Source organism: Podarcis gaigeae, assembly GCF_964106915.1.
Source record: "Podarcis gaigeae genome assembly, chromosome: 4".
NCBI lineage: Eukaryota > Metazoa > Chordata > Lepidosauria > Squamata > Lacertidae > Podarcis > Podarcis gaigeae.
The window spans coordinates 43,098,421-43,113,282 of record NC_139677.1 but is presented as its reverse complement, the minus strand read 5'-3'; the positions used below and the strand labels follow the sequence as shown (position 1 = coordinate 43,113,282).

Here is a 14,862-nt window from a genome sequence, read left to right as displayed (position 1 = left end):
CTTCCCCCGCACAGTTTAGCAGCAGTGAAGAAGGTTGTCGGGGTTTACTTTCAAGTGTAACCTCATGTTGTGGGGAAAATGCGTTATGTACATGCATGGAGGCAATAAGCCTGGTATTCGTTCACATCTTCCAAGACAGTGCATATTGCAAACAAGTTACACAGCCAAGTCCTGAAACTAGCAGGGAAGTAGTACAGAATAGGAAGGAAGTGACAGGGAGATTCTCATTTGCTGTCCTTGAGCAATAGATATTTCAGTCTCAGTTTGTGCAAATAGAATGGTAGTGGCTAAGCAGGGTTGTGAGGATATACAGCACGGAAGAAGCCCTGCAAAGAGCTTTGTGCAGCTGAAGAAGCAACATAAACAAAGTTTAATGGAAACCTGGATAATCAGCCATCATATTTCAAAATGTGTAGCACAGGGGCAATTGTAGGGGCCCATGTTCCTCAGTAGGGTCTGCCAAGGTGGGCACCCTGCTTGCCCCCACCCCAGCATGCACCACCACTAGTCCTCCCAGGTGGTAGTGCAGCTGCCAGCCTCCTGCTTATGTGCTTGCCCCCCCCCCCCATTGCTCACAGAAGATGCTCATATGGCTACAGCTGGGGGGTGCAACTGGAAATGTGTGTTGGGGGGGTTGGCATGGGGCACCCACAAAGTGCAGCCTGCCCAGGCCCGCCCCAAACTCTAGATCTGTGTCTGGTAAATCCCATTGTGTTCAATGGACTTTCATAGCCAGGTAATATATGTAAGATTTCTGTCTTAAACATGGTTTTTCACAAGTTCAGGGTTGAGAAACCTGTGGCCCTTCGGACTGTGGCTTTGATAATCCCTGACCAATGGCCCTGTTGACTGGGGCTGATGGGGAATGAGGTCCAACAACATCCAAACAGCCACCGGTTGACCACCATTGCTTTCCTGTGTAGTGCACTTTAATGGGAGCTCAGTTTGGCTTCTTGCAAAACTTACATTGTCCTCAATGAATCAAAAGAGGCTCTCTTGCAAAGCAAGAACACATAGGAGTGACTGAACTAGTGACTATCCACAAATCTAGCATTCTTTCTCCAGTAATGCCTGTAGAGACCAGGATCAGCCAGATAGCCCTGGAAGCTCGCAAGCAGCCCATGAAGGCCATAGTCATCTCTGTTGTTTGTCCCCAGCATCTTGTGTTGAAAGGTATACACATACTGGCTAAGCATGGAGATTTCATTTTGCTTTTATGGATAAATGCCATTGAGAGCTCTCTCTTCCATGAGTGTGTTTAAAGAAGGGATGCTTTGGACAGGGAGAATGAGAGTTTGTTCTTGGAATCTTGTAAGAAGAATTATGCATTTGTAAAGGCAGTATGAAGATTATCCCTAAATATTCTGTAGAATCATTTGTTACTATGAGCCAGATCCTGCCACCTTGTAATAAACCATTACGTGGCTTCGCTTACCTCTCTTCTAAGGACCTTGTTTTCTTTATTTATTATCTTTTCATTCTGGGATAAGGCGAGAGGTTGTGCTCTGTCTGTTAGCATACTGAACTAGAAGGCTTTATAACTAGGCAGATAAAGACGTGAAAGAACAGCTATTTCTAGTAAGCATTTGGATGAAGGACTGGGGGGAAAGGAGAGAAGAGAAACTTTCCTGTTACTCTGCTGCCAGCCCCATGCTACTATAATAAGGTAAAGGACTCCTGAAAGGCTACTATGGGGTGTGGTGCTCATCTGCTTCAGGTCAAGGGAGCCAGTGTTTGTCCACAAACAGCTTTCCGGGGCATGACTGAACTGCTTCTGGCGCAATGGGACACATGATGGAAACCAGAGCACACGGAAACGCTGTTTACCTTTCCACTGCAGCTGTACCTATTTATCTACTTGCACTGGTGTGCTTTCAAACTGCTAGGCTGGGAAAAGCTGGGACAAAGCGACGGGAGCTCACCACCACTGGCAAGCCCAAGAGTCTCAGTGATTCAGACCACCCGTGTCCCTTGCTATTGTATTAGCAGTGATGGTTGTGAGTATCTTCAGTTTAGGACTGAGAAAGGAGAGCCCCCCCTCCCTATTTTCTCTGCTCCATAGTCCTTTATCTATGCCACTCTCAACAGGGCTGATCCTGTTGTACTACTAACTCATTTGTTCTTTGCATTTGATCAGCATAGTGGTGTTATTCTTTAACAATAAAGCTGAAATGCATTCTGTTCCTTAATCACAGAGACTTTCACTTGGGTTTTAATCAAAATGCAAACCAACACCAGGTTCTGTTGTTAAGCACAAATGTGTATTATGGGCCAACTTTCTGCCCTGTTTAATACTGTTATCTAAAAGGAGTTTCTAAGTATCTGCATGACTGGATGATACAGATAGTTTATTTAAAGCATACCTTAGTTCAGTTGAAAAGTATTTTCTGGGAAATGAATTGGTTTAGAACAGTGTTTTTCAACCACTGTTCCGCGGCACACTAGTGTGCCGCGAGATGTTGCCTGGTGTGCCGTGGGAAAAATTGAAAAATTTGAAAGTTTTAAAAATAAAGTATTTTATAATTTTTCATATTTCTGTTTACTTACTATTTCATAATAAAGTAATTATAAAATACTTTTTTTTATTCCTATTCAAGAGAATTACTTTATATATAGTCAATATAGGCACAGAGTTATTTTTTTTAACATTTTCTAATGGTGGTGTGCCTCGTGATTTTTTTTCATGAAACAAGTGTGCCTTTGCCCAAAAAAAGTTGAAAAACACTGGTTTAGAATATGATAATCAGATTTTTTTTTTCATATTTACATTGGACTCCAAATTATTATACTTGCCTCTTTCTATAAGCTTTTATTAAAGCCTACACATGTAACTGAAAAATCAGCCCTGTTAATGGGGCTTCACATAACAAACTGCATTTCATTTACTGTTGTTATGTACTGTATTTTTCCTTGTATAAGACTAGTTTTTCTCCCTTTAAAAAATGTAAAAAATTAGGGGGCAACTTATACATGGATGCTTCTTATAGACGGAAAAATATGGTAACTAATGCTGCAGACCTGTGGACTTTTACCTGGAAGTAAGTCCCATTGGATACAATAGGATTTGCTCTTGAGTAAACATGTGTAAGCTTGTGCTGCCTATTTGTTTAGAAACCTCAAAGGAAAAGGGGGGAAATGAAGTTGGCAAAGCACCATGCAAAATTAATTACTACAGTTGTTTCAGAACATTCATCAAATCTGCAGGTGGAAAGAAAGTCAATACCTTGCTCAGTTTGTTCTGTGGAAAGATGCATCTCTTTATTATTTTACACACTTGCAAAAAAACCCCAAAAAAACACTTTGACCCTGACATTTCAGCTATGAAAGAAATTAAGCCAAAAAAAGCATTACAGAGAGTTTAATTGTTCTCAAGTTCCAGGTCATCTTAACTTTCCTATATTTAAGAAGTATATAAAGTGAAATAACAGTCAATGGCTTAAGGTTTTGTTTTGTTTTTAATAAGGTGACACTGATTCAAAGAGATAGAAGGGACATACTTTTCTTGTGGTTAAAATAACATTTGCATTAGCATCCAAATACAGGGGTAAGAGGCAAATGATTTATTCATTTAGCTTTTACATACTATTGCCTAGCCTGCAATAGTTATAGTTCCAGTGGTTAAAACCCTGCTTACATATGCATGCTTTGTTTTGCAGAGCATTTAAAGCACAGCTTCCCTAGCCCTGCCTTAAAGCGATTTAAATCACAGCCGTGGGAAGTTGCTATAAAAATCCAAATTTCTATGAACATATCTTTTGTTTCCTCATAATTTTTAATTAAGTGCTGGTTCGTACATGGAAATATTCGAGCATTGTGTTACTAGCACTTTATTTAAAAGTTTTTCGTTGGCCATATTAATTTATGGGTCTTTACAGATAACAGGTATGGTGACAGATTCCATCAGTGGAGCCTTGGCTACTCCTTACCCATTATGAAGATGGTAGAATTACATATGGTAGAAGTTGAGATAAGGAAGGCTTGAGTTGCAGGGGTAACAGTGAAGATTGTGAAATGACATAGGGATATTGACACAGGTTTCCGCAGCCTTGTTCTAGAATGAATGCCTTATCTGATAGACCGCATAATGTTCTTGTGTGATGAGAGGAAAGCTGTTGTTTCATTCTATCCCAGGCTTCCTCAACCTTGGCCCTCCAGATGTTTTGAGACTACAATTCCCATCATCTCTGACCACTGGTCGTGCTAGCTAGGGATCATGGGAGTTGTTGGCCAAAAATATCTGGATGGCCGAGGTTGAGGAAGCCTGTTCTATCCCTTAGAAAAGCACAGAAGTAGTTTGAGATACATTATATGTTTTTGTTGACAAGACATCCTGTATAGAGCCAATGTTTTGGTGTAGCTGTTTTTATTATTGAAAGAGAAAGCTCCTTCAGGCTAATTTTATTTTGGGTTTCAATGCAATATAAGGTAGCTGTCTAAAAGTAAGATTGTAAATTGGCATGTTACCTTTTCATCTTGACAGTGTGGATAAGCTTTTGGTTGTATCTGATTTCATTGTGTAGTTACAACATATCCAGGAATAAAGATATTACTTTCTTATCTCAAGCTTTCCTGGGGGTGGTGGGGGTTGGCCTTCTTAGAAAAATAATGTATAGAGCCATATTAAGTTTAGGATGATTAATAGGAATTATAGATCAAAGAATATTTGCAGTAGCAAGGTTGCTATGTAAATCTTGGGTAAATAGTTGATTAAGTTGCAATAGAATTGATATATTATATTGGGGCAATGCTGTTATGCAAGTTGATACATACTGCATGTTTGATTAAGCATAATTTTTTTAATGCATAATATTATGCTTGTTATTCAAACCAGGGACTATGTGATTCATAGTTCAGTCTCTTTCCTACTTTGTTACAACATCTTTTTATTGGTTTGGGGGGAAAGGCATAGCTTATTGGCCCAAGACATCTTGGGCAGTGTGGGACATTCTCCCAAGGCCAAAGCCCAATTTAAGAGTTAAGTGCTGGTAGAAGCCATATTATGCTAGCTGCTTGATTTTTTTGTTTTGTAGGGATCGGGAAGGGGCTGTCAGAATTTTTATTTATCGACAGCTTCAAAAAATGAAAAGGAAGGTACTTGATTTGATTTGACAATGTTTATATGTCTATTGCCAAACAAATATTTTTGCTGTAGCACATTTGACCTGAGTAGGTCAAAATACTAAAATAAGAAGATCTGCCACTTGATCAGTTCAGGTTCAATCTTCATCCCACTGAAATTAACTTCAATTGTTTGGAGTAAATACTAAGACTGATTTTAAAATATGCTGCCATTATGTAGTAATTGAAACAAATTGTCTGAGGAGCAGATGCAATTCATTTGATACCTGAATGTAGAAAATAAGCAGCTTTGCTATTTTTAGCAAGTGATGAGTGTTCCAGGAGAATGATGATAGATGGAGTGTTTGGGTACAATTGTAACTCTACACCATAGTCTTGGGATATATTTAGGAAAAGCACTGTTTGATTATGCCTGTTACTTCATGCAGGCTCAATTCACTTTATATGCCTTTGCAGAATCATATGTAAGCTTGGTTCACAATGTGAGCCAAGTTATAATTTGTTTAAATGAAATGTATTGTGGGAATAAACAACTTGGGTTTTTATTATAATATTTTGCAGAGAAACCTTCTTAAAACAACAACAACTAGTGTTAAGGTAATGGATTGCACGCACTTGTTTTGCTCTGATGATAGAAGGTTCTTTGATCCAGCAGAAGCTTTCATGAATGATTCCCCCTTTCATCCTACCGTCTCCTGCACCACCTCCCAGGATCCCCCAAGCCTGTAGAGCAGATGGTGACCAGGGGCGAATTGGCAGAAATAACTCCTCACCTCCACCGCTTCTTTCCCTAAGAAAAGAATTGCTTCTCTACTTTCGTTGTGTGCTTGGTGTCTCATCCAGTGGAACTTTGTAGGGGTTATTTTGCACACTGGTACCTTCTTATAGCTTGTTGCGACTTTATTTGCAAGGATATAAACAACTTGCATCTATAAGGTTCTAGACACTGCTACTGTAGCAGGTCGGTTTCTGGAGGCTTCCATAGTGTTGTCTGGTCATGTGTTAATGGATGAGTTTCAGTTGATAAGGCTCAAGTATATGGACAAGGTGCTAGACAGTAGCTGGTTGCTACTTGTGTTCTTGCCCAGGAGACTGCCAGCTGGGCCAAGGAGATGATGACTACCTTTCTGAGAGGAAGTGGTGCCAGGTTGCCTGAAAGAGGCATCAGGGAAACCAGTCCTTAAGAGACCTTCCTTAGACTCAGAAGATCTGAATATAGTCCCATTGCAAATGTCACCTTCCTGGGCAAGGTTCTTATGTGGCTCATAATAGACCAACTACAGGCACTCTTGAATGAGTCACGCACTTATGGACTGCCTGAAGGTACATGGCTGGCCACAGTTGGAAACACTATTCTGGCTTATATTAATTAGGTTACTGGGTGAGTTTGTGACACAGATAACATTTCCAGATCACAATATCCATGATGCTATACCCATTGTTAAATTTTGATTTCTAAATAGTGGCTGTAACTAGTTAATAAGATCATATATGAACACTCTCGGTTATAATATTCATGATAGAACATATGAAGCCATGTGATACAGATTCAAATCATAGGTCCACCTAGCCCAGGGTTGTCCCAATTGTCACCAGCTATCCAGGTTCTTAGCCCTGCTTAGCCAGACCTGCTTCTTCATCTTCTCATTTGAGATTCAGTTATTCTGGGAACGTTGGCATGCAATGCATGGACTCTATTATAGGATTGCAGTCCCTCCCATTTATTAGAGATCCATGTGGGTAAATGGTCTTCCCACAGCACTTCATATGAACCAACTGTTTGGCTAGAGGGATGGCATTTGTTTCATAAGGAATTGCAAGGTGAAAAATAAACCCTGTTTCAATAAACTATGTATGGGTCATCAGCTGTTCTGCATTGTACAGTGGCCTAATCGATGAACACATTGTGCAAATGCTCTCATCAGGAAAGTGATCTGCTTTCATGGTATTCAGTCTCCAGAACGTACACAGGCACAAACCCCATGTAGGCTTATTTTTTTACAGCTGTCCCAGCCCCACCCCCCAATATAAATAAATGAAACACCACACTGACAATCATTTCAGTTTCCTTTGGCAATTTTGTGTGTGTGTGTGTGTGTGTGTGTGTGGCTCTGATGAAATGTGATGAGATGTAAGTATAAGTCTTTGCCAGTTTGGAGGGATTGGCTATGTGACATTATAGTGTTATGATGCTGGCAAAGTGATTCCTAGCAGACTAGGGCAAGTGGTGCCCTGAAAATATTGTGATCTATGCGTAGATTCATGAAAACAATGCACTTAAGTTAGTCATGTCCATTAATTTCAGTGGGTCTAGTCTGGGTAGAGCTAGCATTGGATACCACCCTACAACTTCTGCTTGTAAGTTATGAGGTGGATCAGTTAGGGAAAGAATGCAATTTTGAAAGGAAAAATCTAGCATTTCCAACATTGTTTATAAGGAAAGATGAGCTGGTTTAGGAGATAGGCATGTTAGTTTATTCCTCCACCTCCTCTTCTAGTCTTATAAAATTTTCTTATTACAGATGTTGCGGTAGTGGATATGAGTGATGTCTCCAGACAACCATCCCTATTCTACCACCTTGGAGTTCGTGAAAGTTTTGATATGGCCAATAATGTTATACTCTATCATGACACTGATGCTGATACTTCTCAATCACTGAAGGTACAGTGCCATTTATTGTAAATCCCTAATTATGTTGAAGATATGTTTGTTCCTGTCATGGTATGAATAAACGATTTGACTGAAAAGCCCTATTTAATTCAACAGAACTATTACCAAGCATCACAATAAAGTTATAAATGTGTGCATTTATAAACTAAAGTCTTGGATAAAAAGAATGTTCAGGTTAGAAGACTTAAGTTTCTTATGAATTAATTATCACATAAGACCCATGGAAATAAGTTCCTTCGTATGGCTTGGAAGTAGTACTGTTCACTCTAGTTCAAAAACATATAGGAAAATCAGAGAGGTGCTCCTATGGTACCTTCAGATTTAATGTTATACCCAAACAGCCAATCACTAGAACTAAAACAACAAGGGAAAGTATGGATGCTTACAGCTTTGAGCTGCAACTTATTACAAAATGATTGTACTCTGTCATTTGGAACATACTTACTGCTTACATAGTGCTTAAGGTGGGAGCCTTAGCTTAGATTTATCATACTTTTGGGTTTACAAGTGAATTTTAAAGAGCCTTAATTCTTCTCTTCTGTGGAAGAATTTTTGACCCTAGTATTTCCATGTTTTTGGAAGGGAAAATGACTCATACTTTCCATGGAAATAGATCAATGTTGATTTGATTACTAACCCAGAATAGGATCATTGTGCTTGCCTTCATCAAGTGATTGGATAAGCTATACCTGTTAAATTCTGCATGGTCAACTACTACTACTACACTCTACGCTAGTTATTTTACAATGCACATAGGTGCACTGTGTCACTTAAAACAATTATGTATAGGGCAGAAATTCATTAGTGATATAAAGAGCGTGTGACTGGGAAAGTTTAATTTGTTGAATGTCTGTCTGTCTAAATATTACTTTTATTTCATTTCTGTCTGAATAGTTTACTATTTTTTATTCCTAACAAAGTCAGGATGGTTTGTTTTCTCAGTAGGAAATGAACTAGGTATTGAACAGAAGCATTCCAAAATACCAGAGAAAGTGGATGCAAGATGCCCAAGTTACAGATATATTAGAAGATTTTTTTTTGTAAAAAAATCTGCTTATGCAATAGAGTCTTAGTCCCAAATTGTGTTTCTAAAACACAGCCCAGCCTTATTCTTCCTTTCCCCAAAGCATTTCAACCTCCAAAAATAAAATTTCAAGGTATGAGTTTTGCAAACATGGTGCAAACATTTATATTTTACACTTTATAAAGTTGCATTTTTCCCATTCTTTTCCAGGACATGGTGTCTCAGAAAAACACAGTAAGTATTTAAGATCCTGTGTTTTAAAACTTACTTTGGGAGTACCACAGAAGTGTTTATTTTAAAGGAAATCTGTGTGGAGGAGCTGCATAACTTCAAGAGAGAGATTGTGTGTGTGTGTGTGTGTGTGTGTGTGTGCGCGCGCGCGCGCTTGCCAAGTATGCAGTTGCTCCTACAAATCATGGCTTCTATTCTGCACACAGTTTACTTATACATGTTGCTTTTTAGGTCAGTGGTTTAAACAAGCCTACTTTGCCATAGGATTGGAAGTCTATTTAATGAAAAGAAGACTAATTTCTTCTCATCAGGTTATACCTAATGCTGTCCCATTGAGGGTCTGCTGCCACAACAAGACGTCCTCTCCACACACCCCTTCCCACCCCAAATATGCTCTGGACAGTTGCCCAGAGAGTGCTCTGGAGAGAAAAAAGAAGTTCCATTGCATTCAGGGAAGTCCATTCTGCCAGCACAACTGCATTGTTGGATACAGCTCATTGAGAATACGTTGTCGAGTTAGTTGTATTTCAGAAAGTGGTTTTCATTTTTTCCATGATTTAAAGTGCCTGAAAATCTAGTGGGAAATCAGTTGTAAGAAATGAGAGAGAATGTTAAGTAGTCCAGATAATATGTGGGTGTGATTATTATTCTCCAAGAATACGTTTTGTAGTACATCTGCCATCACCTGCAGCTTGCATGGATGATGCTCAGAGATGCTAGGAGTCCTAATCCAGTTTCTGTAGGGCACTAGGATGGGGCAAGCTGCTCTGAGCTAACTGTGTTCTTCAAACTTACCATGTTTTATCAGACACCCATATTGGTACTTTATTTTGGAAACCCTGATATATTTCAGATGTTTAGCCCTAAACCGCTGGTTAATGTCCCCTGCTTTTTGCAACTGTTTTGAGGCTGGGAGCATGAGTTGAAGGTTACAATGGGAAGCCTCCTCTGCTTGAGTTTTAATCAGAACTGGAAAAGAATTCGGTGGCTTCAAAATCTTGCCTTTCTTTCTGCAGCTCCTTGCTGAGCTCCTGAAACTCAATTATGGGCCTGACCCCCTCATGAACTTAGTGCTCACCCAAACTGCCTTCAGGGCTTCAGATCCAGATTAGATATATACTGTGGAACAGCCATGCCTTCAAGGCTTCAGATTCAGACTAGATACACCATGGAAATATGATTCTTTCCCCCATGGAACCCCAAAACAAATGCAAATGCATGTTGGTTAGCTATTTGTGTGTTTTGTGATTGTAGACCATTGCATAGCATTTGACTGCAACAGCTTTAAGCTTAATACTGAAAATTTGATGGAGGTGATGACTCATCACCTACAACAAACAGCAAAGGAATAATGTAAATTATATTTCCCCCTTGCTCTTTAAATTATGTTACCTTTTTGACTTTTGAAGATTGATTGGGTTATAAAAATAAACAGAGCCTGTAAATATCATAAAGGCAGAGTAAGGAAAATGAGTCATGTGTGATAGTGAAACAGAGCAACCTTTTAAAAATCTGTCAACAGGCAGACCCCTTTGTTAATATTAAAATGCTACTTACTTTCTCATATTCTTTTGGTAAATTTCTCGGCCACCAAGTACTCATAACATAGAGGCTGTACATTTTGTGGAGAGTGCATATAATTATATTCAACAAATATATCACAGTGGTTAACATACTGGAGGCAGTTGAAGGGGACTGATGGTATACAAACTAATACATATAAAATGTTATTGTTACATGTTGAGCTTGTAGGTCTTTATATGATGAGTTGAGCCATGAGTCACATCACCCACAATATATGTGTGTAGAGGAGGGAGGGGGGAGTCATTCTGGTTCCTGCAATCACACCTAGTTATAATATTTCAAAATCATTTATTCGAAACACATCTCTGTTTTGAATGAAGCATTCTGCTCCCACAATTAAATTTCTAATTATTAGAAGTATCACATTTGGGAACGGTAGGGAGCAGAAAACTTCATTAATTTCAAAAACAGAGTTGAAATCTTACAAGTTGGTCTACTTACGGTTTTTGTCGGGAACAGAAAGGCCACATGCATATGTGGAATATGAGGTGCCTGTGACTCAATCAATTCTTGTTTCATAGTTAATAAATGTAGATATCAGTATCGCCCCAAAACTATAGTAAAACTGGAGACAACAATATGAGCAGAATCAAGCTGTACCTCCCATGAATGTCGATGAATAAATAATTGAGGTCTACCCTTCTGCTCTGTTGTAGAATCATGATGGAATTTTCTTCTAACTCTAGCCAAATATTTCTGCCTTTGTGTTTGTGTCTTGTTCGAGTTGCATATATTTTGTATGTAACTGTTTCCTTTTATTTTGTTCACTCCTCTTCAGTTTTGCAGCATACTGTTGCTCAAGAGTTATGTGGGTTAACAGATGGTTGGTTCAGGTTCAGGGAACCATGAGTGTTGCCTGGGCACATATTATTTGAAGTAGCGAATGAGGCTCAGGTTTCTCACTTCCTGCTCTAACGGGGCCAGTGACAGAGGCTGGCATCACTGGGCACTTACCAAGGCTTATGCTTAAATAAGAAGACCCACTGTCATTCCCAGTAACCTCCTGGGCCAGCTGATTCTCCTCAGTGTTTCTGCTGCTTCACTTGCCTGCTTCAAACAAGCATACAGTGAGAGAAGGAGTACGTTGCTTCGTCCTTTCTGTCTGGGAGGTGGGAGGTAGTGTGGATTGGAACTAGAGTGGGGAGCAAGCAAATGGGCAGGAGTAATAATGGTGAGCCCCCCCCCCCAAAAAAACCACATCTATCACAGAGACAAAGTAACTGCACCCTTGTTACGTATATCAGTTGACTGGGGTTGACAGTCTGAGCTATCTCACAGGGTTATTGTGAGAATAAAGTTGAAGTACAGTGGTACCTCAGGTTACCAGTACATACGCTTCAGGTTACAGACTCTGCTAACCCAGAAATAGTGCTTCAGGTTAAGAACTTTGCTTCAGGATGAGAACCGGCGGCACGGCAGCAGCAGGAGGCCCCATTAGCTAAAGTGGTGCTTCAGGTTAAGAACAGTTTTAGGTTAAGTACAGAATGAATTAAGTACTTAACCTGAGGTACCACTGTATATTGTCCTAGTAAGAAGGCTAGTAAGAAGGGTAGGATAAAATAGAAGAACATTATAGACATAACTGGTCCCTATAAAGGGACAGATTGGCATAAGGCTCAATGGAGCATCCTTGCCCTTCGTCCTATTTGCATGTGACCATATCACACTGTCAATTTGATATAGTGAGAAGTCTGTGCATGTTTGTTCGCTCTCTTCTAGATGCCATTTTTCACACAGTGTTGCCAGCCTGCAAGTCACTCCAGGCTTGAGGGTTTTATGGGCTGGAATACTGGAAAAAAACTGTTGGCTTAGAGGAGTGTAAGGAAGCACATACAAAACTTTCAGTCTGTGGCTGTACTATGAATTCTGAGAACTGTAGTTTACCCATCACGGAGCTACAGTGAGCAAACTGCAGTTCTTGTATTTTGGGGGGTCTCTGTGCCAATGTACTTCAAATGTATGGTGTGTACACAGTCTCAGTCAGTACTCTACGTGGTTCTGCATGTGTGCTGAAGACTGCCCAGGCAGGAGAAGGAGTTCGATTTAAATCGTTTCCCCCTCTTTCGTGTGAAACAAATATCAAGCGACTTTGCCCAATGGCTGCCATACTTAACACTGACAATTGATGTGGTCAAAACACTTGCTTTGTGATTTTTATCTGGGCAAGTCAGAAAGCCACCTTTAGCCTGTTTACTCACGTACCATGAGTGGAAGCAGTCGTGTAATTTCCAGTTATGCAGGTAGAACTCAGCATGTATCAGGTTTCTGCGAGGCACTACTTGGATGTTTGTTTCCAGAAGGTGGTGCTTGGGGAGTGCTCTTTGGGCCCATGGAACCTTCAGTGTGAATGGGCTGGACCATTGTTTTGTCTCAATGGACTTGATGAGAGCCAACAAACTGAAACTCAACCCCGATAAGGCTGAGGCTCTGATAGTGGGTTGTTCCTTTGACCAGATGGATGGGAGGTTGCTTGCTCTTGGTGGGGTAACGCTCCCTCTGAAGGAGCTGGAATGCAGGTACTTCTGGATCCATTGCTGTCTCTTGAGGCTCAGGTGGCCTCCGTAGCACGGAATGCGTTCCATCAGCTTTGGCTGGTGGCCCTGGTTTGCCCTTATCTGGACAGGGATAGTCTTAACTACTCTTGTCTAGGTTAGATTACTGCATTATGTTATTTGTTGGGCTGCTTCTGAAGATGGCTTGGAAACTTTAGCTGGTGAAGAATTCAGCTGCTGGGTCACTCACTGGGATAAGACAGCTTGAGCCTATCATGCCAATCTGACCTGATTGTACTGACTGCAAGTTGGTTTTTGGGCTTAATTCAAAGTGCTGGTTTTGACCTATAAAGCCTTAAACAGCTGAGGACCACAATACCTCAATGCCCACCTATATGACCCGGACCCTGCAATAATCTTTTGAGGCCCTTCTTTGTGTGTTAGTTTGCAGAGATAAAGGCAACCCATCTGGTCAAAGGAACAACCCACTATCAGAGCCTCAGTTTTATGAGAAGTCTGTAGGATGGCAACACAAGAACGGGCCTTTTCTGCAGCGACTCCCCACTTGTGGAATGCCCTTGTAAGGGAGGCTCGCCTGGCACCTGCATTACATATATTTCAGCATCAGGCAAAAACTTTCATCTTCTCCCAGGCCTTTGGCTAATTAAAAATCTATGGCTTAAAAGTTTTTTTGGGGGTGGGGTGGTTATTGTTTGTTATTATGGTATGTATTTTTGTAATATTATGAGTTTATGGGCTTCCTGGGCTCCCCTTCTAATCCCTGGGTGGCAGACACTGGATTTAGCATATTAAAATGCAAGCCAGGAGCCAGCTTGGTAATGTGCTGCTAAAGATAAACCATTAGCAGGGAACAAAGACAGGGAGATGGGCTATCAGCAGAGCAAACACACTCTGTCAGCCAGCAAATGTGTGGAGCCCCCCCCCCCCCCCCGCAACTGTGCTCTTGTTAGTTTGCAGAGATAAAGGCCAGTGGTAGTAGAAGGTTTAAGATTATAGTTTCACCTGATTTGAGCCAGAGAAAAAGAGGTGTCCGTGTGCAAGCAGAGAGAGCTGGAGAGATGGGATCAGGGCACAATGTGGGCTGAAAGTTTGAATCCTAGGTGGTGGCCTTGGGAGAAACAGGACCCTTTTGAAGTGTATTGCTTTGAACCACTCCATCACAGGCTCAGGTTGTATATATGTGTAAATAAACCAAACACCATAAAGACACCACAGTCTCCACTGTGCCTCATTTCCAAAGGAAACATGAACCCTGGGTAAGTGCATGGACCCCTGGAATCTGGCAGCACTCAAAGGTCAGGGTGGCATGGAACAGTATATATATTTTTGTGGTTTTGAATTGTAACCCACCCTGTAATGCTTGGATGAAGGGTGGTACAGTATAGAATTTTAATAAACAGCAACAACAATGCAAATTCATAGAATTGCCCAAGTGTGTGAAACTTACAAGCATGTGCAACCTTTGCATTGCATTGCATTGCATTGAGTTGAGTGAGCTTATGACTTAACTTTGTGTTAGAAAGTCAGCACAGAACTATGCCTTACTGCAACGGGCAAGGCAGGAGTTGGATTCAGGACCATTCTAAACCTAATACAGTCGTACCTTGGAAGTCGAACGGAAACCATTCTGGAAGTCCGTTCAAAAACCAAATCACGGCTTCTGATAGGCTGCAGGAAGCTCCTGCAGCCAATCAGAAGCCGCGGAAGCACTATCAAATGTTTCGGTTCCAAAAGAACGTTCACAAACCAGAACAATCACT

The 14,862-nt window shown here is 40.6% G+C and overlaps 1 protein-coding gene across 2 annotated transcripts in view; it reads left to right on the top strand.

The window, feature by feature from the left end:
• Positions 1–14,862, top strand: part of MAP3K15 (mitogen-activated protein kinase kinase kinase 15) — a 62,731-nt gene that overhangs the window by 2,011 nt on the left and 45,858 nt on the right. For both annotated transcript variants that reach the window (XM_083734176.1, XM_083734175.1), the window contains exons 2-3: positions 7,602–7,741; positions 8,985–9,008. In XM_083734176.1, coding sequence (XP_083590302.1) covers positions 7,602–7,741; positions 8,985–9,008 — 164 coding nt within the window. The remainder of the gene's footprint in view (positions 1–7,601; positions 7,742–8,984; positions 9,009–14,862) is intronic.